This window comes from Mobula hypostoma, chromosome 24, assembly GCF_963921235.1.
Source record: "Mobula hypostoma chromosome 24, sMobHyp1.1, whole genome shotgun sequence".
NCBI lineage: Eukaryota > Metazoa > Chordata > Chondrichthyes > Myliobatiformes > Myliobatidae > Mobula > Mobula hypostoma.
Genome location: NC_086120.1, coordinates 43,386,223 through 43,411,920, shown reverse-complemented (window position 1 = coordinate 43,411,920; position 25,698 = coordinate 43,386,223). Strand labels below are relative to the sequence as shown.

General features: G+C 42.3%; 1 protein-coding gene across 1 annotated transcript in view; it reads right to left on the bottom strand.

Moving 5' to 3' along the window:
• Window positions 1–25,698, bottom strand: part of LOC134337239 (nuclear receptor ROR-beta-like) — a 121,573-nt gene that overhangs the window by 29,234 nt on the left and 66,641 nt on the right. The window contains exons 2-3 of the mRNA XM_063032085.1: window positions 15,626–15,711; window positions 5,959–6,100 (exon numbers count right to left, since the gene is read on the bottom strand). Of these exons, the coding sequence (XP_062888155.1) occupies window positions 5,959–6,100; window positions 15,626–15,711 (228 nt within the window). The remainder of the gene's footprint in view (window positions 1–5,958; window positions 6,101–15,625; window positions 15,712–25,698) is intronic.

The window sequence follows — 25,698 nt, the reverse complement described above, 5'->3', positions numbered from 1 at the left end:
TTAATTTCAAGGTAATTATGGAAAAGGATAGGATTGGTGTTTGGCTCTGGATTCTAAATATTGATGGCATCTGAAAGGATCTGTCAAGTGTGGATTGGGACAGGTTGTTTTCTGGCAATGGTGTACTTGGCAGTGGTGTGAGGCCTTCAAAAGTGAAATTTTGAGAGTACAAGAGTATGTGCTTGTCAGAATAAAAGGTAAAGATAACAAGTGTAGAGAACCTTGGTTTTCAAGTGATATTGAGGCCCTGGTTAAGACAAAAAAGGAGTGCATAACAGGTAGGAATAAATGAGGTACAAACAGTATAAGAAATTCAAGAGAACGCTTAAGAAAGAAATCAGGATGGCTAAAAGAAGCATGAAGTTGCTCTAGCCGACAAAGTGAAAGAGAATCCTCAAGGGATTGTACAGAAATCTTAAGAGCAATAGGATAGCAAGGAACAAAATTAGTCTTCTATAATACCAAAGTGGTAATCTATGCTTGGGAGCCAAAACAGATGGGGGAGGTCTTAAAGAGGTTACTTTTCATCTGTATTAGTCAGGAGATGGACACAGACTCTATAGATGTGAGGCAATGCAGCAGTTATGTCATGGACCCTATACAGATTACATTAGAAGGAGGTGTTTGCTATCTTGAGGCAAATTAGGGTGGATAAGTCCCCAGGGCCTGGCAATATGTTCCCTCTGACCCTGTGGGAGGCTAGTGGAGAAATTGCAAGGGCCCTTACAGAGATATTGAAAACATCCTTAGCCATGGGTGAGATGCCAGAGGATTGGACAATAGCTACTGTTGTTTTGTTGTTTGAGGAAGGCGCTAAGAATAAGCCAGGAAATTGTAGGCTGGTGAGCCTGACATCAGTAGTGAACATACAAGTATTTGGATATACAGAGAACTGATTAGGGATTACCAAGATGGCTTTGTGCATGGTCTAACCAATCTTATAGTTTTAAGAGGAAGTTACCAGTTAAGTTGATGAAGGCAAGGCAGTGGATATTGTCTACATGGAGTTTAGGAAGGCCTTTGACAAGGTCCCACATGGGAAGTTAGTCAAGAATGTTCAGTCATTCGGCATTGAAAATGAGGTAGTAAATTGGATTAGACACTGGCTTCACAGAAGAGACCAGAGAATGGTAGTAAATGGTTGCCTTGATGACTGGAGGCCTGTAATTGGTGCTGGGTCCATTGTTGTTTATCAAATATATCAACAATCTGGATAATAATGTGGTAAACTGGATTAGCGAATTTGCAGATGACACCAAGACTGAGGGTGTGGTGGACAGCTAGGAAGACTATCAAAGCTTGCAGTGGGTTCTGGACCAGCTGGAAAAATGGCAGATGGAGTTCAATGCGGATAAGTGTGAAGTGTTGCATATTGGGAGCTCCAGCCAGGGTAGGTCCAACACGGTGAGCAGTAGGGCACTGAGTAGAACAGAGAATCTGGGAATACAGATCCACAATTCATTGAAAGTGGTGTCACAGGTTGATTGGGTTGTAAAGAAAGATTTTGGCATATTGGCCTTCATAAATCAATGTATTGAGCACAAGAGTTGGGATGTTATGTTGAAATTATTTAAGACGTTCGTGAGTCCAAATTTTGAGTGCTTTGTCCAGTTTTAATCACCTACCACCAGGAAAGATGTTCATAAGATTGAAAAAGGACAGAGAAAATTTACGAATATGTTGCTGGGACTTGAGGACCTCAGTTAGAGGGAAAGATTCAAGATTCAAGATTCAAAAAACTTTATTGTCATTCTAACCGTACATCAGCTCTGCAGGGCAGAATGAGACAGCGTTTCCCAGGAGCAATGCAATCATAACATAACAAACGCAACACTAAATAATAAACGTAACAACAAACAGTAAAACACAACAGCCACATGTCAGTTAAAATCAGTTATAAGTGTCCAGTGCAAGTTAAAAGTGTCCAAAGCAGAGTCAGGTAGAGCAGCTATTTAGCAGTCTGACTGCCTGTGGGAGGAAGCTGTTTAGTAGCCTTGTGGTTTTAGCTTTGATGCTCCTGTAACGTTTGCCTGACAGCAGAAGAACAAACAGTTCATGGAGAGGGTGTGAGGGGTCTTTAATGATGTACCGTGTCTTCTGGAGGCATCGACTCTGAAAGAGGTCTTGGACAGAAGGTAGGGAGACCCCAATAACCTTCTCTGCTCCCCTAACCACCCTCTGCAAGGCTTTTTTGTCGACAGCACTGCAGCTGGAGTACCAGGTTGTGATGCAAAAGGTCAGCACACTCTCAACCATGCCTCTGTAGAATGTAGTTAAGATGTTAGTGGGGAATGATGCTTGTTTAAGCTTCCTCAGAAAGTGCAATCTCTGCTGGGCCCATTTCACAATCCCAGTGGTGTTCCTGGGCCAGGTGAGATTGTCCAAGATCTGCACCCCAAGGAACTTGATGTTTTCCACTCTCTCCACTGTGGAGCTGCTGATGCTGAAGGGTGTGTGCTCAGGCTGAGACCGTCTGAAATTGACAATCACCTCCTTGGTTTTGGTGACATTAAGCATCAAGTTGTTATCACTGCACCAGCTCTCTAGGTGTTTGACCTCCTCCCTGTACATCGTTTCATCATTTTTGCTGATGAGCCCCACCACCGTGGTATCATCAGCAAATTTAATGATCAGGTTCTCCTTGAATCTGGCTGCACAGTCATGTGTTAGCAGTGTAAACAGCAATGGGCTAAGCACACAGCCTTGTGGGGATCCAGTGCTCAGTGTGATGGAGTCAGAGATGTTCCTGCCAACACGGACTGACTGTGGTCTCTCCGTCAAGAAATCCACCAGCGACACATGGCAGTGTTAAGGCCAAGCAGCGACAGTTTCTCCACTAGTCTCTGTGGGATGATGGTATTGAACGCTGAACTGAAATCAATGTACAGGATTCTGGCATAAGTGTCTTTGTTGTCCAAGTGAGAGAGAACTATGTGCAGTGTGGTGGATTTTGTGTCCTCCGTAGAGTGATTTGGACGATAAGCAAACTGCAGAGGATCTAGCGATGAGGGGAGGCTGGCGGTGATATGAGGCTTGACAAGCCATTCAAAACATTTCATCACTATGGGGGTCAGGGCAACAGGACGGTAATCATTCAGACAGGCTACAACTGATTTCTTTGCTACAGGGATGATTGTGGAGGTTTTGAAGCATCTGGGGACAATAGCTTGACTACGGGAGATGTTGAAAATGTCCGTCAGGACATCTGCAAATACATCAGCACATTCCTTGAGCACACGTCCAGGGTTGTTGTTGGGACCTCCCGCTTTTCGTGGGTTGACCCTGGCAAGGGTCCTCTGTGTTTGCTCTGGATCAATGATTGGAGCCGGCTGGTCAGATGGTAAAGAGGGATTGGCTCTCCCCCTTGCTGTAGTGTTTGATGCTTCGAAGCGTGCAAAGAAATTGTTAAGCCTGTCTGGAAGAGAGGCGTCGCTGTCATCAGTTTTCTGCCTGATCTTGTAGTCTGTCAGAGCTTAATAGACTACAAGGGAAAGGTTGAAAAGGTTAGGACTTTATTTCCTAGAATGTAGAAGATTGAGGGGAGATTTAAAAGAGGTGTAACAAAATTATGAAAACTTTAGATAAGGTAAATGCAAGCAGGCTTTTCCCACTGAGGCTACAACTAGAGCTCTTGGGTTAAGGGTGCAAGGTGAAATACTTAAGGGGAACATGAGGGAGCACTTCTTCACTCAGAGGGTGATGAGGGTGTGGAACGAGCTGCCAGTGCAAGCAGTGGATGTGGGTTTGAGTTCAACATTTCAGAGAAATGTGTATGGGTACGTGAATGGGAGGGAAATTAAGGGCTATGGTCAGGGTGCAGGTCGATGAAACTATGCAGATTACTGGTTTGGCACAGATTAAGTGGGCTGAAGGGCCTGTTTCTGTGCTGCAGTGTTCTAAGAAAAGAACCAGTAGCTCCAACTACACTGCTTCCTTATCTGGCAGAACAGATACATTCCCTGGGACACACTGGAGCGCAAAAGATGAGCAACAGATTCTCCCTGTAGTGGTGGAATCCAAAGTTGAGGACACAAGCTTGACAAGTCTTTGAAAGATGCATGATATGCCAGTAAATGAATGCTGGAGCAGTGGAAATGCTACCACAGTTAAGTGCTCCTTCTCCCCCTGGTCCATTTTTACACTTACAAGTGGTCTATATTACTTTGCTGAAGTGCCCCAGATACTCAGGCATACTGGTAATAATGGACAAGTTTTCAAAATGGGTAGAAGCTATTCCAGGAAGGAAAGTAATTGCCACACTCATTTTCATTGTCCATATCACCCAGTCATCAGGACAAATCAAACAAATGAATGGAACCATCAAATGATGACTAAGTATCATGAGGAAGGTGTACTTTGGTCTATGGCTCTTCCCACGGTCTTGTGTAGCATTAGAGCAATCACAAACAAAAAATACTGAGTCCATTTGAGATGGTAACCATGTCACTGTCAGGAGCCCTTGATCTCAAAGAGGATGATATACATATTATGGCAAACAGTGTAGTTAACTGTTGTGTGAAATTAACCCAAGCTGTACAGTCTGCTTCTCAACAGGTTTCTGCCGATTGAAATTAACCAACAGGAGGAGGACACACCCTGATTCCTGGCGAGTGGGTCCCAAGTAAGAAAGTGCATAAGGATCCACTGGGAGCTGAATGGGAAGGTCCTTATCAAGTGCTGGTAATTACCAACTTGGCGGTGAAAGTAGAAGGTAAAAGTAAGTGGATATATGTTAGCCACTGCAAGTGAGCTAAAATGGTCTTCTCTCTCTGTTATTACTAGACCTTTGTCACTGTCCATTTTCAATTTTCTTTGTTCTCTTTGCAGTCAACAAAACGATCTTGAAGCAACAAGTTTTTTCCTCTTTCCTGATTTCTGAAAGAACCTTGGATTAAAAACATCAAAATCCAACGCACGCATGTACATGAATGACGTGGGTCGCTGAGCCAGAAGGGCTTGTATCTCTGAATCAATAAAAATAACAAAAAGCAGCATAAAAGTTACACAATTTCCACTTTCTTCCACTGCAGATATATAAGACAGGAAACTAAGCTAAAATGCATTAGAATGAAAAGCTGAGACTTTACAAAAAAAACGAGTTTAAACAATTTACATTTTAACGTAAGAGGTTACTGAGAATTTCCTCTTTTGCTAAAGTACATCTCATTTTTCAGTTCCATGGCAAATGCTCCATTAGTCAAACCCTCATATATACACCATTGCCTCCTGTCAAAGAAATTAGGGCTTGTGTTTAGGGTGATGTGTGGAATCTCTGTGAGCTGCAGATAAAAATAACATGAATTCATCCTCACACTGAGTGAATGTGTATAGAAGTATTGGAAAGCCAAACTGGTCAAACTTCTAGACTGTGTTGCCGTCTGCTGTGAGAGGCTTCAAGTGTTGAGTACTATAAAAGGAAAAACAATTGGAAATATATCACATCTGCATCAAGGTTTAGAAATCAGAGCAGAGGGCACCTACCATCATTTTCTGGGACAAAATACTCTAATATACCTTGGCCAAGAATCTGTTATTTAGGTCTAACAGACTAAACTAAAAGTGAGACAAGTGCATACCCAAGAGGAATTAAACTAGAATGTGTCTAAGTAACAATAATCAACCAGATTTTCACTCAACTGTTGCCAAAATGCTTTGACAATAGGAATCCATTGCTGGTTTGTTGGACCTTGAGACAGTTCTGGGTTTGAATCAACAAACCATCTGAAGCCTGGCCAACTTACTATTGCATCACTCCCCCCGATCCTGCCCCCCATTGCCTCTCTCCCACTCTCTCAGTTTCTCTCTCACTCTGTCTCTCAGCACCCCCTCTCACTCTCTCCACCTCTCAGCCCCTCTCTCATGCACACACACGTACACAGTGAGAAAAGAAGTATGTAGCCTTAGTTAATTTGGAATAAAATTTCAAACTGTAATCTGAGCTCTAGTCTTCTCCCTTACCATCACGTGACATTCCAAGAGTAAGACACTTCTGCAAGCGACAGTGTTGGCAGCGATTCCGATTGGTTCGATCAATGAGGCAGTTCCTCTGACGTGGGCAGGAGTACGCAGCGTTATTCTGCTGGCTCCTTCGGAAAAAACCCTGGTTCAGATAATGGGATTTAACAAAGTTTAGAAGCCAGTTAATTATAGTCAAAGTTCAAAGTAAATTTATTATCAAAGCACATACACATCATCAAATACTACCTTAAGATCGATTTTCTGGCAGGCAGTTACCGAAAAATAAAGAAATGCAATAGAATTTGCCGTCAAACTATACATAAACAAGGATTGACAAACAATGAATGTGACAAAGAAGATAAATTGAGCGAATAAAGAAAAATATAATCTTTGATAAATAATACTGAGAATATGAGTTGTAGAATCCTTGAAGGTGAGTCCATAGGTTGTGGAATCTGTTCAGAATTGAGGTGAGTGGAGTTTTCTATGTTGATTCAGGAGCCAGATGGTTGTAGGATTATAACTGTTCCTGAACGTGGTGGTGTGGAACCCAAGTCTCCTGTATCTTCTGCCCGATGATAGTAGTGAGAAGACAGCAAGGTCTGGATGGTGGGAGTCCTTGATGATGGACACGGCGTTTTTTATGGCAGAGCTCCTTACAAATATACTCAAAGGTGAGGAGAGTTTTGCCTGTGATGCACTGGGCTGCATCCACCATTTTCTGTAGACTTTTCCGTTCTCGGGCATCGATATTTCCATACCAATATGAGATTGCATACAATGCTTCCAGTGTCTCCTGACTTAAAGCCCAGATACTGTCAAGAAACCCTCTAGGTCCTTCACTCTGTGGTCCAGCTTGTTTCAAATCCATAGTGGAGGTCTATTCTAATTAACTAAACCTAACTAAGATCTAAAATTAACTATTATTAGTATCAATCTACAGTTAATTAACCTATCAGTGCAATCTCAGACAGCAGTATTTTCAGTTCAAACTCAGTTTATTGTCATTCAACTACGTGCATGTGTAATGCCAAACGAAAATGTTCCTCCAGACCAAGGTGCACAACACAGTACATATAACTCACACACGTAACACAAAGTAATATTACCGTAATAAATTAACAAATAATAAGGTGCATTTATGAGACAAGTTCAAAAGTAACAGTGTTACGCTACTGGCACTTCATACGTAATGAGACCTGGGTGGTGGCAGGGAGCTCAGTAGTCTTGTAGCCTGGGGAAAGAAGCTGTTTCCCATACTAACTGTACTTGGTCTAATGCTACAGCACCTCTTGCCTGATGGTAAGGGGTCAAAGAGATTGTCGGACAGATCGACCTCTGACTTATAGTAACTTCAAGTTACGGACATTTCTCGGAACCCCTTACGTGATCTGGTAAGTCTGTACTTATAAGTAACAGAGCAAGAAGGTGACCAGCTGGTGAAACTCACTGGATCAGGTAATAGCTGTGGACAGAGACAGGCAGTTGATGTTTCCGGTCGAGACCCTTCAGCTGGACTGAAGGAGTAGAAAGGAGACAGCCACAATACTGATGTCAAGGATTAACTTTATTTGCCACAAACATTTGCATGTATTAGGAAATTGTTCTGGTGTGTTGGTGTGACGTGCACAAAAAAAACCAACATTCAGCAATTACATAAAGAATTGTATAAGAATAAAATTATAAGTACAGATATGACCCAGACCCTGTGATTTCAGTCTCTGAAGCTGATGTGAGAGCATCCTTCGGGAGAGTGAACCTGTGGAAAACATCCAGCCCAGACAGGGTACCTGGCCGAGAACTAAAGATCTGTGCTGATCAGCTGGCTGGTGTGTTCGCCCAGATCATTATCCTCTTGCTTCGGTAGTCTGAGGTACCCACCTGCTTCAAACAAGCTTCAGTTATACCGGTGACAAAGAAGAACATGGTAATCTGCTTCGATGATTATTGTCTAGTAGCACTTACATCCAATGTCATAAAGTGCTTTGAGAGGTTAGTGATGAAACAGATCCACTCCTGCCTGAGAAGCAACTTGGATCCACTCCAATTTAACTATCGTCACAACAGGTCAGCAGCAGTTGCCATTTCATTGGCTCTTTACTCAACCCTGGAACATCTGGATAGTGAAGATGCATAAATCAGGATGCTCTTTATTGGCTTCAGTTTGGCGTTCAATACTATCATACCCTCAAAACTAATCATCAAGTTTCAAGACCTTGGCCTCAATACTTCCTTGTGCAACCGGATCCTTGATTTCCTCACTTACAGACCCCATTCAGTCGGATTGGCAATAACATGTCCTCCACTATCTTCATCAGTACAGGTGCACCACGAGGATGTTTACTTAGCCCCCTACTTTAGTTGCTTTATACTTATGACTATGAGACCAAACACAGCTTGAATGCTATATTTAAGTTTGTTGATGACCCCATTGTCGTCGGCCGAATCAGAAATGGTGATGAATTGGCATACCGGAGGGACAATGAAAATCTGGCTGAGTGGTGCCACAACAACAACCTCTCACTCAATGTCAGCAAGACCAAACAGTTGATTATTGACAAACAACAGGAATTCTGCAGATGCTGGAGTTAGTCCTGACGAAGGGTCTCGGCCTGAAACGTCGACTGCACCTCTTCCTACAGATGCTGCCTGGCCTGCTGCGTTCACCAGCAACTTTGATGTGTGTTGCTTGAATTTCCAGCATCTGCAGAATTCCTGTTGTTTGTCAATAATCAACTGTTTGGTCTTGCTGACATTGAGTGAGATTACCTAGGGTTACCCGTAGCCCTCTATTTTGCTAAGCTCCATGTACCTATCCAGAAGTCTCTTAGAAGACCCTATCGTTTCTGCCTCCGCTACCGCCATCCGCAGCCCATTCTACGCACTCACCGCTCTCTGCATAAAAAAATTACCCCTGACATCTCCTCTGTACCTACTCCCAAGCACCTTAAAACTATGCCTTCTCGTGCAGGCCATTTCAGCCCTGGCAAAAAGCCTCTGACGTCTGTAATCAATGAATCAATGTTTATTGCTTATTTATTTATTTTTGTAATTATTTCTTATTTTTTCTTTTTATATTTGCAGTTTGTTCTCTTTTGTACATTGGTTGTTGTCCTGTTGGGTATAGCCTTTCATTGATTCTATTGTGTTTCTTGTATTTGCTGTGATTGCCCACAGGAAAGTTAAAGTTAGGGTAGTATATGGTGACATATATGTACTTTGATAATAAATTTACCTTGAACTTTAAAATGTGCATAAATACATAAATACCAGCATGTATTTACAATGTAAACAACATTATAAAAGGTGGTTTAAAGCGTTTACAGTGCAGTGCAGTGACTGAGTTAATAGATAGAAGGGGTGTGGGAGGGGCTAACTAGAATGCTTGATTAGCCTAATTGTCTCGGAGAAGAAACTTTTAAGATGGCATGAAGTTTTTGTTTTAATAGCCCTAGTGCTTTCCAGAAGGGAGCTTTCGTTCCCTCAGGGACTTGCTGGATATCTTTCCAGGTGTTCTAATTACATTGGATGAATATGGACTTTCTGCTCAGCACTCACTGATGGCAGGGTGGAGATACATCTCTACTAAAGGAGGTGTAAGGTGCTCCTTCCCTCCGCTAACTTGCAGGTCACCCTTGGGCAAGGCGTAGCACCTGCTTAGCCCCGCCCCGATCAGGGTCACGTGAAGCCACAGAAGTAGGTGGTGGATGGTCGTATGAGCAGCTGGTGCACATCACAAGTCCTGGTTATGTGACCATTGATGCCAGCCAGACAATTTCTGAAGAGTATTGATAATGGCTGGGGTTGCCCGTCTTGTTAAGACACTGCCCAGAAGAAGGCAATAACCAGCCACATCTGTAGAAATATTTGCCAAGAACAATCATTGTTATGGATAGAGGAAAGAATAAGAACTACAGCGTGGGAGGGGGGCTTCCCCACGGTTTAAAGGCGGATAGAAGACCATGATCACCCATGTCATATGACATGACACATAATAAATGAGTGACCCATTTATGTAGAGAAACCACTTCAACTGTGTGATAATCCTTACAAGTGTTAAAGTCTAGAGTTACATCTTTTTCAAATTGCACAGCTTGACATTGGGTTAAAGAATTTCCCCCTTTTCCATAAGGTCATTGCCACCTCATGCTGATTCAGATTTAGATTTATTCATCACATGTACATGAAAACATACAGTGAAATGTGTCGTTTGTCTTAACAACCAATACACTTCAGGTAGCCTGCAAGTGTCACCACAACACATTCTGGCACCAACCATGTATGTCTACGATGCTCGGAGGAACAACATATACCACAAGAAGCAACAAAACAACAACAGCAAAACAAGCCCCTTTCCTCCCTTCCTGAACTATGAGGAACTAGATACTTAAGTTGGAGAAAACTTTGGTGCATTGACAATCGTAACTCATATTTAAGAAATGTTTTCAATATTGTGCTAAGTTATTGGACCAATTAATAACCCATTTATTAGAAGAATCCCTTTATGCAGATTACAATAAGGCTGAAATTCATCTTGATAACTACAAGAAAACTGCAGAAATGGAAACAAAAACATGCCAGAAATTCTTAACAAATTAAAGATAAAAGATAAAGATTATCTTTATAAAGATTAACTAATTATTTGTCACATGTACATCAAAACACAGTGAATAGTGTCATTTGTGTCAAATTAAATCAGCGACGATACGCTTGGAGCAGCATTCCACCCTTCCAACACCAACATAGCATGCTCACAACTCACTGAGCCTAATCAATATGTCTTTGAAAAATGTAAGGAAACTGGAGCACCCAGAGGAAACCCATGTGGACGTGGGAAGTATATACAAACTCCTTACAGATGGCGGCGGGAATTGAACTCTGAACTTATAGCCAGCGACTGGGAAGTGTTGTGTCTACCGCTACGCTACCATGCTGCCTTTTGCTTTTGACTGACCTGTTGAGGATATCTAGTACTTTGATTTTCATTCCAGATTTTTGGCATCTGCCATATTTTGCTTTCCCATAGAAATGCAAGCGTTTTTCTTAAAACCCAAAAAGCATTTTATATTTCTGATATTGAGGCTTGGGAAGGACTTTTCAAGGCATTTCTCTTGTTTATGTCCTGAGAATGCTCGTACTGTGCAATGCTTCCAGTTAAGCAGACAGCTTGGCTCCGGGTACCTAGAATACCCTCCCACCCCTTAACCTGTCACCTCAGAGTGTTGCAGGTGGTTATAGAGAAGGAATTACAAAGTCCTAGAAGGATTAGAGAAGAGGACCAGAAGAGAAGATGGTATGTTGCCCAATTTAGTGTCAATATATCTCAGTAAGAACCAGAACCACCGGTGATCAGGACAAGGAGCCCATTGAGGTAAAGGCAGGAGAATTTTGAATGAAGATTGCGACAGAAAGCACTTGGTAAGTGCACCCCTTACACTTGTGCATTCTCACTCACACACAAACACACACACAGCCTTGTCATTCTGCTGTCGTTGCACTGACTTCAATGTCTTCCTCAGTACATTCTCAAATTGGGTCCTAAATCCAGCTAGTGCACTCGGGATGGCTTTATGGTACCTTTGCCGCCGTACATGGCAGAATATTCCATTTCTTTAGTAATGGGATGTGTAAATATGTATATGTTGTCTGTATACAGTATTTACAGTAGATACTTCTGTTTATTTTCCAATATGATTGTAACTACATTGTAGGTGCATAATATTCTAATTCCTGTTGTTCTTAAGCTAACAGTTGGTAATTAAAGATGGCATGTCCTAGTGTAAAAAAAAGGGAGCTGATCACCTTCAGTAGGAGAGAGAGATAGGGGCTGCCAGGAATTCACACTGGACAAGAATGAGCGGGGAACTATTATAGCAACACACATCGAAGTTGCTGGTGAACACAGCAGGCCAGGCAGCATCTCTAGGAAGAGGTACAGTCGACGTTTCGGGCCGAGACCCTTCGTCAGGACTAACTGAAGGAAGAGCGAGTAAGAGATCTGAAAGTGGGAGGGGGAGATCTGAAATGATAGGAGAAGACAGGAGGGGCAGGGATGGAGCCAAGAGCTGGACAGGTGATTGGCAAAAGGGATATGAGAGGATCATGGGACGGGAGGCCCAGGGAGAAGGAAAAAGTGGAGGGGGGGATAAACCCAGAGGATGGGCAAGGGGTATAGTCAGATGGACAGAGGTAGAGAGAAAGAATGAGTGTATATAAATAAATAACGGATGGGGTACGAGGGGGAGGTGGGGCATTAGCGGAAGTTAGAGAAGTCAATGTTCATGCCATCAGGTTGGAGGCTACTATTATTATGCTTTCCAGCAGATATCTTCCTGTAAATGTTGGCAGTTTTCTTTTCACTATTTTTGCTAACTTTTAGTCAGTTTGATTTTTGACGCACCTATAAACGCCTTTGCACTAAAGTGCGAAGTGACTCCAGCTATATTTCCTTTGGTCATAACCAACAAATTTAACAAAGATCAATGGATTTTTATCACAAACAACAGAAAATCTTCAGATGTTGAAAATCCAAGCAACACACACAAAATGCTGGAGGAACTCAGCAGGCCAGGCAGCATTTTGTGTGTGTTCAATGGATTTTATTCACTCAAGATCAAGTTCAAGATGGTATAACAACAGGAATTCTGCAGATGCTGGAAATTCAAGCAACACACATCAAAGTTGCTGGTGAACACAGCAGTTATCCTGGCACTTATCCCTGTAAGCGGAACAAGTGCTACACATGCCCTTACACTTCCTCCCTTACCACCATTCAGGGCCCCAGACAATCCTTCCAGGTGAGGTGACACTTCACCTGTGAGTCGGCTGGGGTGATATACTGCGTCCGGTGCTCCCGATGTAGCCTTCTATATATTGGCGAGACCTGACGCAGACTGGGAGACCGCTTTGCTGAACACCTACGCTCTGTCCGCCAGAGAAAACAGGATCTCCCAGTGGCCACACATTTTAATTCCACATCCCATTCCCATTCTGACATGTCTATCCACGGCCTCCTCTACTGTCAAGATGAAGCCACACTCAGGTTGGAGAAACAACACCTTATATTCCGTCTGGGTAGCCTCCAACCTGGTGGCATGAACATTGACTTCTCTAACTTCCGCTAATGCCCAACCTCCCCCTCGTACCCCATCCGTTATTTATTTTTATACACACGTTCTTTCTCTCACTCTCCTTTTTCTCCCTCTGACTATACCCCTTGCCCATCCTCTGGGTTCCCCCCCACGCTTGTCTTTCTCCCTGGGCCTCCTGTCCCATGATCCTCTCATATCCCTTTTGCCAATCACCTGTCCAGCTCTTGGCTCCATCCCTCCCCCTCCTGTCTTCTCCTATCATTTTGGATCTCCCCCTCCCCCTCCCCCTCCCACTTTCAAATCTCTTACTAACTCTTCCTTCAGTTAGTCCTAACGAAGGGTCTCGGCCCAAAACGTTGACTGTACCTCTTCCTAGAGATGCTGCCTGGCCTGCTGCGTTCATCAGCAACTTTGATGTGTGTTGCCTCAAGATGGTACAATGTAATTTTCAGTACACAAGTATAAAGGAGAAAGAAATAATTGTTACTTCAGTTTTGATGCAGCACATAAATGATAAAAGAACACAATAATAATAAAAAGCACAATAAATATAAATACTTAAGATAGCTTACATACATATATTGATTGTATGTCCATAAAGTGACGCTAGGCTGTACGTAAAGTGATTGACAGGAAATAATAAAGTAGTGGTGGAGTTGTGGGTGGAGGTATTGATCAGCCTTACTGCTTGGGAAAAGTAACCGTTTTTAAGTCCGGTGGTCCTGGTGTGAAAGTTACGTAGCTTCCTCCCTGATGGCAGTGGGACAAACAGTCCATGAGCAGGGTGGGTGGTATCCTTCATGATGTTACTGGCCCTTTTCCGGCACCTCTCTGTATATATGCCCTTGATGGGAGGCACGTTTTTGACACAAATGCATTGGGCAGTTTCGACTACCCATTGCAGAGAATTCCTGTCTGTCACAGTGCAGTTTCCATACCGTGCACTGATACAGCTCATCAGGAAGTTCTCCACTGCGCATCTGTGGAATGACGGGAGTATGAACGTGTAAAGCCCAACTCTCTTCCGCCTCCTTAGAAAGTAGAAGTGTCGGTGAGCTTTCTTGACTGCGTAGGGTGTGTTCTGGGACCATGAGAGAATGTGTGTGATATGCACTCCCAGGAGTTTGAAACTGCTTGCAATTTCCACTGCTGTGCTGCTAATATAAACAGGGGATGTGAGCGGTGCGAGTTCTCTGCTGATCTCTAAGTTTACAGAGGGCTTGAGGTGAATGGCTAACTAATAGATCAGCAGAATAACACTATAAAACATGGGATCAGAATTAGGCTATTTGGCCCAATGAGTCTGTTTGGCCATTCCAATAATTTATTATCTCTCTCAACTCCATTCTCCTACCTTCTCCCTGTAATTCTTGATGCCCTGACTAATCAACAACCTATCAACCTCCACTTAAAATATACCCAATTATTTGGCTTGCACAGCGTTCTGTGGCAATGAATTCCACAGATTCACTACCCTCTGGCTAAAGAAATCCCTCCTCAAGCAACACGCATCAAAGTTGTTGGTGAACGCAGCAGGCCAGGCAGCATCTCTAGGAAGAGGTACAGTCGATGTTTCAGGCCGAGACCCTTCGTCAGGGCTAGGACGTCTAGTCTAGTCCTGATGAAGGGTCTCGGCCTGAAACGTCGACTGCACCTCTTCCTAGAGATGCTGCCTGGCCTGCTGAGTTCACCAGCAACTTTGATGTGTGTTGCTTGAATTTCCAGCATCTGCAGAATTCCTCGTGTTTGCGTTTTTAAATTCCTCCTCATCTCTGTTCTAAGTGGACATCACTCTACCCTGAGACTTTTGGGTCCTTGACCCTCCCACAATAGGGAACATCCTCTCTGCATCCACTCTATGTAAGATGTTCAGTTTCAATAGGTTTCAATGAGCTGAGGAGAAATTCAGGATTCAGATGGAAGTAGGCTTTTCATTTAAAAGACAGTAGATAAACTAATGTGGGGACCCAGCATTATCACAGGGAGCTTAGATGCAAATGCTAAATTGATACAAGAACTTAACTAGGTCACTATTCCAATATTGTGCTCCATTGAGGAACCTATTTTAGGAAGGATATCAAAGCCTTGAGTCCAAAAGGAATTCGCTATGGTAAAATTAGGAATGAGAAGTATTCATGATGAGAAAATGAATTGGGGACCTTTACATTAGAATAGGGAATATTAAGAAAAAAATCTAATAACAGAATGTCTTTTAATTTTGAAGGTAAAATTCAGAAATAACCATCTACTCACTTGTAACTTGAGAATACAAACTGAAGATCACCGTAAAAAGCACAAGGTTAAGAGAATTTTATTTGCATAGAAGAGAAATCATGGCAGCTGAGAAGTGGGGAGAAGGCAGTAATATGAGAAAGACACATTCAAAGGAATGTAGGCAATGACCTTAGTTATAAACAGCTTATAGAATAGGTAGAGGTCCAATAATTACCTTCTGTGATGCCATTTTAAGATTTTAAGTAGGTTGGTTCCACCTTCCTGAAGGGATAATGAAGTCAGAGGGAAGGGGAGATGATAAAATAGAAGGAATTTTAGTAGTTTCTATGGGTCTTGCTTACCTTGCACCCCTCACAAGTGATGACTCCATAGTGGATCCCTGAAGATTTATCTCCACAGATTTTGCATGGTATCACTTCGATTTGGGCTGTAAGGTCAGGAGAAAGAAAGAGATTAAATGATAATTTCACAGTTAAGTTCAAAGGCAAACCAAACCTAGAAAATTAATGTTCTATGAAAAGGAATAACTTGTTTACCCTAGGCTCCAGATATTCATGGACAAATTATACCAAACCACAGCCTAGTATTATATTCCTCTTCTCGATATTCAAAAAAGAAAGCAAGACAAAACTTACTTGGTTAACAATTGTCATAGTTCATGTGATGTACATATATTCAGAGTTCTAAGTAAATTTACTTTCAAAGTACATACATATGTCACCATATACTAACCGGAGATTCATTTTCTTTAGGGCATTCACAGCAAATACAAAGAATTTATGAAACAAAAGATGGACAAATAATCAGTGTGCAAAAGACAACAAATAGCACAAATACAAAAAAGGAAAAAAACAAAATAATAAATAATAAATATTGAGAACATGAGTTGTAGAGTCTTTGAAAATGAGTCCATAGGTTGTGGAATCAGTTCAGAGTTGAGGTGAGTGAAGTTATCCATGCTGGTACAGAAGCCTGATGGTTGAAGGGCAATAACTGTTCCTGAGCTTGGTGGTGTGGGACCCAAGGCTCTTCGTCATCCTTTCGGATGGCAGCAATGAGAACAAAGCATGGCCTGGATGGCTGGAGGATTTTGATGATGGATGCTGCTTTCCAGCGACAGTGCTCCATGTAGTGTGACATAAAATAGGCAAATGTATGAACCTGTAGCTGTATAAATCATCTTACTCTGCACATCCCACTGTATGCAAGGAAGCTTTTTAAAATTTATTCATTCAGTATGTGGACATTTATGGCAATGCCATCATCATTATGTGCCATGTCATATGACATGGATGATTAAGGTCTTTCCATGACCATGACTGTTCTCAGCAAATTTTTCTACATAAGTGGTTTGCCATTGTCTTCTTCTTGGCAGTGTCTTGACAAGATGGGTGACCCAGCCATTAACAATACTCTTCAGCGGTTGTCTGCCTGGTGTAAGTACTTGGATAACCAGGACGTGGTATGCACCAGGTGCTCATATGACCATCAACCACCTGCTCCCGAAGCTTCAAGTGACTCTGATCGGCATTGGTGGTGGGCGGAGGGGTGCTAAGCAGCTGCTACACCTTGTCCAAGGGTGATCTGCAGGCTGGCGGAGGGAACATCTCACACCTCCTTTGGTAGAGATGTATCTCCACCCTGCCACCCAAAGCATTTATTACCCATCTCCTATTACCTTAATTGGAAGTTAGCAATCAATCTGGTTGGGTTTCTCAACGGTACACGAGACTAGATAAGAATAATCGACTACCTTCCCTGAAGAACATTAATGAACTACACATCAAAAGATGGAACTAGTTTTGAAGTGGATGCTTCTCTGTCTGTAGACTTTATAATGAGATAAACCTAATGGGCTGGATTGTGCTGTACCCAGTCCGTGCCTCCTGTGAGGTGTCTGCATTCATACTGGTCCGCATTCACACATACACAGTACTGTGCAAAAGTCTTAGGCACATATATATTGATAGGGTGCCTAAGACTTTTGCATAGTATTGTATTTGTCAATGTGGAGCAGAGAGTGAGTTTGTAAATCTGATGGGAGCAAAGGATGTTGGGAATGGTGAGGATGGAGTACCTTGGGAAGGGTGTGGGACAGGTAGCAGGGAAGCAGTGCCAGTGACGGGTGGGGGAAGAGGGAGCAACAGTACCTCAAATAACCATGTGTTACAGCAGTGGTGTGCAGAAGAGCATCCTGGAACACGTAACATATCGAACTTTGAAGTGCATGGGCTATAGCAGCAGAAGGCCATGACCTTACAATAAAGTGGTCACAGCATGTATATTTTCAACTGAGGGGTTTTGTTCTGAGCACACAAACATCTCTTGTGAATTACTAAAGCAAAGCATGAAACCATATCATTTGGGTCTTTGTTTACTTCTGACATGCTTCTTTTTATTTCTTTTACAGATTCCATTGAATATAATTGTAACAATTTTTCTTCTGAAATAGTCAGTGACTTTGCAACTGAGCACATGATCACTAATCTGAAAGGCATTTTCTAGTGGTAAACCAGACCTTTTATGACATGCATACTAATAAGAAATTTGGTTAAGACGATCAGTTAAATAAAAAGTAGTCGAGAAATTGTAACAGCAATACTTAAATACCAAGATATTAGAAAACTAGAAATAAAACTAACAACTTGGGACACTTCACATATTCAGAAACCTTTCTGGAAAATCATGCATCATATTATAAGGCCTGCTAGAAGAAATCCTACCATTGAACTGATTTGTTGGATCTACATTATAAGTCCATAGCACGTAACAGAAGAATTAGGCCATTCAACCCATTGAGTCTGCTTTGTTTTTCAATCATGGCTGATTTATTGTTTCCCTTGACCTCATTCTTCTGCTTTCGCCCCATAACCTTTGACCTCCTATTATCAAAGAACCTATGAACCTTTGCTTTTAGTATACTCAATGACCTGACCTCCACAGCCGTCTATGGCAATGAATTCCATAGATTCACCACCCTCTGGCTGAAGAAATTTCTTCTCAGTATTAAATAAAATTGTGAACAGATTCACATAATGTTTGATCCTTCATATACAAAGGTTCAGATGAACACTTCTTACAGCACATAGTCAGGCCCCTCGGCCCATTCCAACCAAGATGCCCGTCCAAGACTCCAATCCAAAGCCTTTAAGATGTCGAATTCTGTAAATTCTTGATAAGGAATTACTTAGGGAATACATTAATTAAAGAACTTATCCTTGCATTGCAATTATAATACCATATGTAATAGCCTTGGGCGTGGATTAGTAAATGAATGAGCTTGATCAAAAAGGGCGGGCCCTGGGGAGCGATGCAGAACAGAGGAACCTAGGAGCATTCTCTGTTCTATAAAGAATCTCTGTACACCTTCCCCTGGGTTTTCTCCTGGTCCTCCGGTTTCCTCCCACCGTCCAAAGACGTTCCAGGTAGGTTAATTGGTCAGAATCAGAATCACAATCAGGTTTAATTTCACTCGCATATGTCGTGAAATTTGTTGTTATGCAGCAGCAATACATAATAATAAAAACTGTAAATTACTATGTATTGATTGTCCAATCAGAAATATGATGGCTGAGGGGAAGAAGCTGTTCCTGAAATGGTAAGTGTGTGTCTTGGGGTGTTAGGTTGTGGTTATACAAGACATTGGTGAGGCCACATATGGAATACTCTGTTCAGTTCTGGTCATCCTGTTATAGAAAAGAGGTGTATACTACTATAAGGGGCATAGATAGGGCGAATGTGCACAGCCTCTTTCCTAAGAGTGGGGAATTAAGAACTGGAGGGCAGAGATTTAATAGGAACCTGATGGGAAAATGTTTCACGTAGAGCAGGGGGTTCCCAATTTTTTTTATGGACTACTACCATCAACTGAGGGGTCCATGAACCCCATGTTGGGAAATCCTGACCTAGAGTGTGGCCAGTACTTGGAATGAGCTACACACACAAAATGCTGGAGGAACTCAGCAGGCCTGGCAGCATCTCAGGAGAGGAATTAACAGTTGATGTTTCGGGCCAAGACCCTTCATCGGGACTGGAAAGGAAGGGGGAAGAAGCCAGAATAAGCCGATGGGGAGGGGGGAAGGCTCTGGAATGAGCTGCCATAGAAAGTGGTTGAGGAAGGTAAATTAACATTTAAAAGACACTTGCACAGGGATATGATAGGAATGGTTTCGAGGGACAATAGCCAAATGCAGGCAAATAGGATGAGCATAGATGCACCCTGGTTGGCAAGGACCAGATGGGCCGAAGGGCCTGTTCCTGCGCTGTATGTGTCTATGACTCCAAGTCAAATAATCTTATGTAAATTTGACTTTGCAAATAAATGACCACGTTACTGGAACTGGCATTGAAGCAGCTCAGAATTTTGTCCACCTCAAGTGACCAGTACAATTGCAGTACTAAATCCACGACTACAAGACAAAGTTCCAAGCAGGCAGTTAAAGACCAATTCAGTCAGGTGCCACTGAGCAGCCACCTCTCACCTCAGTCTCATCAGTTTTGTAGAGCAAGGTGTTTTCATTACCAAAGGATCACATTTTAACCAGATTGCAGATCTGATGCTAAGGCAAAAAACCAAAGCAAATTCAGCACGCTGGAATCTGTGCTGGGTAGGGAGATGACTCGTGCAGGTCAGCTCCCTCGTCAGTCCTGCTCTCCAGTGTTCATTCCCTGGAAGACGAGCTGAACTGCCTTCATTTGCGGCCGTGGGAGATGAGGAACTGCTGCGTACTTGGTCTTACAGAAGCATGGCTCCAGAACAACATCCCATGCACCATAAATCTTCAGGGCATGCTGCTCAGGGACTTGTGCTAATACTATTTTTGTGACTGTATTTATGTACTGTGTGTGACTGTATGTCGTCTATTTTGCACCTTGGCCCTGGAAGAACACTGTTATTTTGTTTAGCTGTATACATGTGCATGGTTGAAAGGCAATTAAACTTTAATTTGAACTATAATTCAAAACTACAACAAAAAGAAAATCTTTGTAGTTTAGATTTCATTCATACAATGACAAACATTATGCAATATCTCTGCCACATACAGTAACAGCAATGAACAGATAAACTTCCGAGTAACTGCACTGAATGAGGACCATGAACTGATGTGCTAATTGATGTTGTTTGATAATGTGTAGGAGACTGTTAACAGACTGTATTATCAAATTGAAAGCCTACTCTGCTGAGGTTTCAGAGTCAAATGAAGTGCTCAGTGTAACTTAATGGACAAGTACTTATCGTTGCAGCAATCTGTGAAAGTAGACCTGCTTTCCTGCAATAGGCTGAGTCAAAGTTGCAACTTTGCAATCAAGTTGAACCTTTGCATGAAAATATAAAAAAATACTGCAGCTAACGGAAATCTGAAACAAAAGCAGAAAATGCTCAAAATGCTTAGCAGGTTAGGCAGCATCTGTCCACAGAGAAAGAGAGTTAGTATTTCAGACTGAAGTTTAACCAGCGGTTGTATTTCACTAGGAGTTCAAGGAGATTTGGCACCTTGTCAAAAACTCTAGCAAATTTCTTCACATGTACCATGGACAGCATTCTATCTGGTTGCATTACCGATTAGTGTGGCAGTGCCAATGCACAAGTTGGAAGTTCAAAAGTTCAAAGTACATTTATTATCAAAGTATGTATACATTACACAACCTTGAGATTCGTCTCCCAACAGGCAGCCATGAAACATAGAACGTAGAAAATCTACAGCACATTACAGGCCCTTCAGCCCACATGTTTGTATCGACCATGTAACATACTCTAGAAGCTGCCAAGAATTTCCCTACCACTATTTTTCTAAGCTCCATGTACCTATCTTCTTTTTCAATATTTTTATTGATACTATGTAAATTACATGAATACAAATACAAAATTCATTAGGATACAAGTAAATAGTACGAATTACATTACATTTAAGTCACAGTAATATGATCACAGCATCCCATATTCCAAAACAATCATGTATAAAATAAGATTGAATTATGAAATGAAATAGAATAAAATAATTGTATTTTATTAAACAAAATTTACCTCCACTACCAAAATGAGCTGGTTAGTAAAAAAAAAGAAAAAAGAAAAATACCTTACCATATGATATTATAATAATAATGGCTCAGATCCATCCTTTAATAACAGTTCAAAGATTGTGAAAATAATTCAGAAAGGGTCCCCATAACATTAGAAAATCAGGTTTAGAATCAGAAATCGGACAACAAATCCTCTCTAGATCAAGGCACAACATAACGTCAGATAGCCATTGACCATGAGTGGGCGGGGCAGCCTCCTTCCACTTGAGCAAGATCGCCCTCCTGGCCATAAGAGACATAAAGGCCAATACCCACAAATTAGATGGTTTCAATTTTGTAGCACTATCCTCAACAATATCAAACAAGGCAGTCAAAGGATTGGGCTTAAAGCTGACATTGAAAAGTACAGAAAAAGTTTGAAATACATCTTTCCAGAATTTTTCAAGGCTCGGACATGTACCTATCTAAGAGTCTCTTAAAAGACCCTGTTGTATCCGCCTTACCACCTTTGCTGGCAGTGCGTTCCACGCACCCACCACTCCCTGTGTGAAAATCTTAATTCTGACATCCCCCTGTACCTACTTCCAAGCACCTTACAACTATGCCCCCCGTGTTAGCCATTACAGCCTTGGGAAAAAGCCTCTGGCTATTCACACAATCAATGCCTCTCATCATCTTATACAGCTCTAACAAGTCACCTCTCATCCTCCGTCGCTCCAAGGAGAAAATGCCAAGTTCACTCAACTTATATGTACTTCGATGATATATTTAATTTGAACTTCGTTAGATACAATATATATTATATATACAGGTGTTAAGGTATTAATATACCTTTATATTAAAATACAGGCCAGAAAGTTAAAAAAAACAAAGTTTTATATCCCAGTGTGAAAGAGAAAGTCGAGTAAACCCGACTCAATAGAAGCAAAAAATAAACATAAGCCTTTCAAACTTTATTCAATAGTTAAGCACCCCCCCAGAAAAAAAACATAAAAAAGGCCATCAAACACCCAACATGCAGAGAGAAAAAAAACAAACAATAAATGCAAGCTAGTAGCATTCTGAAGTCCACAAAGACAGTCCTGTCCTTAGACCCTTAGTTCTGCAGAAAGTGGAGCAGTGAACCGGCCTGTTCCTCGACACCCTGACCATTTCAATCTAGCCCAGTGCTGAAATTGTCCAAGCATCGGCTCCAGTCGCTTTGATACGTTCTGGGACCTGGACATCACCGCCTCAATTCACCCTGTACCCAAACCTTCTGATTCAGCCCAGTGCTTCAATCTTCATCCATTCAGGTTCAGTTGCCTTGATACGCTCTAGGTCCTGGACCCCGCCACCTCAATTCCGCCTGCAACCGACTTCTCTGATTCAGCCAAGTGCCTAAATTGTCATCCAAACATTGGGTTCAGTCGCTTTGATACGTTCTGGGGCTTAGACCCTGCCACTTGATTTGGCCTGTCCCTGACCTTTCCAATTCACCCTGGCACTTAAATCAATTGAAACTCGGGTCTTCCTCACTTTCAGCAACGAGCCCCCTGCCTCGTCTTGCCTCAGTTCTGCCACATTGAATTACCTCCAAGTCCAAAGGGAAGTTGCATGCTATTGCTTGCAATGATCAGAAAAAGATTAACAAAGTATACAGTTGTTTTCTTTGTCTCATTAGCCACCAGCCAGAGGTTGCTGAGATTCACCAGCGCCATCTTAAACTGGAAGATCGGATAAAGCTGCGGAGGGTTGTAGACTCAACTAACTCCATCATGGACACTAGCCTCCCATCACCAGGACATGCTCTCTTCTCATTGCTACTATCAGAGGGGAGATACAGGAGCCAGAAATTACAAACTCAACATTTTAGGAACAGTTTCTTCCTCTCCACCATTGGATTTTTGAACAGTCCATGAAAACTACCTCACTATTTTGCTTTCTTTTTGCACTATTTATTTTTTATAAATATTTATTAATATATACAAATGATAAATTACTGCAAGTTACAATATTTCTTATGGTAACTTTAGTAATTTTTAATGTATTGCACTGTACCTCTCCCACAAAACAAATTTCACAACATATAAAGTCAGAGTCATAGAATACTTCAGCACAGAAACAGGCCCTTCAGCCCAAAGAGCCTGTAGCAAACTATTAGTCTGTCTAGTCCCCTTGGCCTGCACCTCGACCATAGGCCTCCATTTCCCTCTCGTCCATGTATCTATCCAAATTTCTCTTAAATGTTGAAATCAAATCCACATTCACCACCTCTGCTGGCAACTCTTTCAACACTCTCACCACATTCTGAGTGAAGAAGTTCCCCCTCATGTTCACCTTAAACATTTCACCTTTCACCCTTAACCCATGACCTCTAGTTCTAGTAATGGATCCTGGGCTGCCCAGACATCAAGATCCCCATCTCGGCCTCATGGATGTGGTCAAAAGGAATGCGAAGCAGTACATTTGGCATCAGCTTGGCTGCAGGAGCTGCCGGGAGGTGACGTGATACGTCATCCAACCGCCTTAGGGGCCCCACTCCGGATTTGTGTAGGGTTTACTCTTTAGCCTTCTCTTCTCCCGAAGATACCCACAAGGCAGTGGGATCCGTAACCCTGGATAGGGGCCCATACCGGGTACTGTCCGCCGGAGCCAGCTGAGCCCGGGACTCGTGTGAGGCAGGGTTGTCACACCCTGTAGTAGTGACATATGTAGCCACTACGAACTACCCTAGTTCTGATATGTCAGTGACAATAAACTTGATGCTGATTCTGACCCGAAATGTCAACTTGATTTCTCTTTTCACAGAGGCTGCCTGACCCACTAAGTATTTCCAGTATTTTCTGCCTTTGTTGTAATTGATGTATCATCAGAAAGTCATTACGTTTGCTTGAAGGCACCTACTCTATCAATGACAGGGAACTGTGCACACATTTGCATTGGAGCAGTCACAGTGCTTGATCACCACAACCCAGAGGTCATAAAATGTCAAATACGAATTGGAGATCACAAAATGGCGTGTTTGTGAAACGGATTCGATTGAAAAGGCCACGGAAACTGTGCTGAAGCAAACAAAATAGTGGCCTGAGCTGAGACTCCAAAATCTCACTAAATTACTAACCCAAGATAAATTTTGTAGAAGACAATCCTTTTGTTATCCACCACACAGAGTTAGCAAGATCACAAATGGGACCTCACCGATGTCTGTGTACAATTCAAAGCCAAGACAGCCAGCCATTCTTGAACAAAACATGTGCACCAATGAATCCACTCTTCAGGAACTGAGCTCTCTATGTCAGGGTTTGTCTCAAGAGTTTATTTCTACTGTTGTCCTCACTTTCCACTTACTCTGCTTCCCAAACTTTATGAAAGGTAATAGTAACTACCTTTCATCAAGTAGTTTGGGCGCCATGGTAGCTCAGCAGTTATTCCATGGTGTGGTGTTCTGAAATTCACACAGCTTTAATCAGTGTCTATATTTAAACCCCTTGTTCTGAAATAACCCCTTCATTTATTTGGTGTCCATTTGCCTCTCAGTACAGCAGTGCAGTCTTTTGGACTATCTTACCACAATAAAGGTGTAATGTAAGTTTAAGATCTTGAGGCCTTATGTCATCATAACTTTGTTCTAAATTTGTTTTCATTCCCCAAGAAATATACTCATTCCCCCAAATCATCTCACTTGACATGAAGTTGGTGAAAGTTCAGACATCTCTCGAGAAGCAGGTACTGTAGGAACATTCAACCTTCACCCGAAAGCAGCATTTGGCCAATTACTTGCTGATGTTCAGGACAGTTCCACACCTTATCCCCAGGTGTATGAATAGATGATCAAGAATAAACTAGCAGATCACAAGAGATTCTGCAGCTGATGATCGTCTTGAGGAACACACACAAAATGATGGAAGAACCGAGCAGGTCAGGCAGCCTCTATGGAGGGGAATAAACAGCCTAAGTTTTAGGCTGAGACCCTCCATCAGGTCCTGAAAAGAAAAGGGTGCAGAAGCCAGAATAAGATAGTAGGGGAGGGGGCAAGGGGAAGGAGTACAAATAGGCAGGTAATAGGTGAGTCCAGGTGACCTGCCAGCCAGCTTGTACTCCTCCTCCTCCTCCCCCCCCCCACTTCTTATTTTAGCTTCTGTCCCCACTTCCTAGTCCTGCTGAGGAGTCTTGGCCAGAAACATCAACTGTTTTCTCACCTGCATAGATGTTGCCCGATTTGCTGAATTCCTCCAGCATTTTGTGCGTCTTACTCAAGAACTTGAGTGTTGCGCAACTGGATATGGTTTCTAGCAAAGAAGCAGTTGAGTCAAAAATGTCACTGTGACACTAAGAATATGAACAATTGATTTACAGTCATCCTGTATGAGCGTTTGGGAGACCAACAGGATGGATTTGCCAGGGCTGCAGG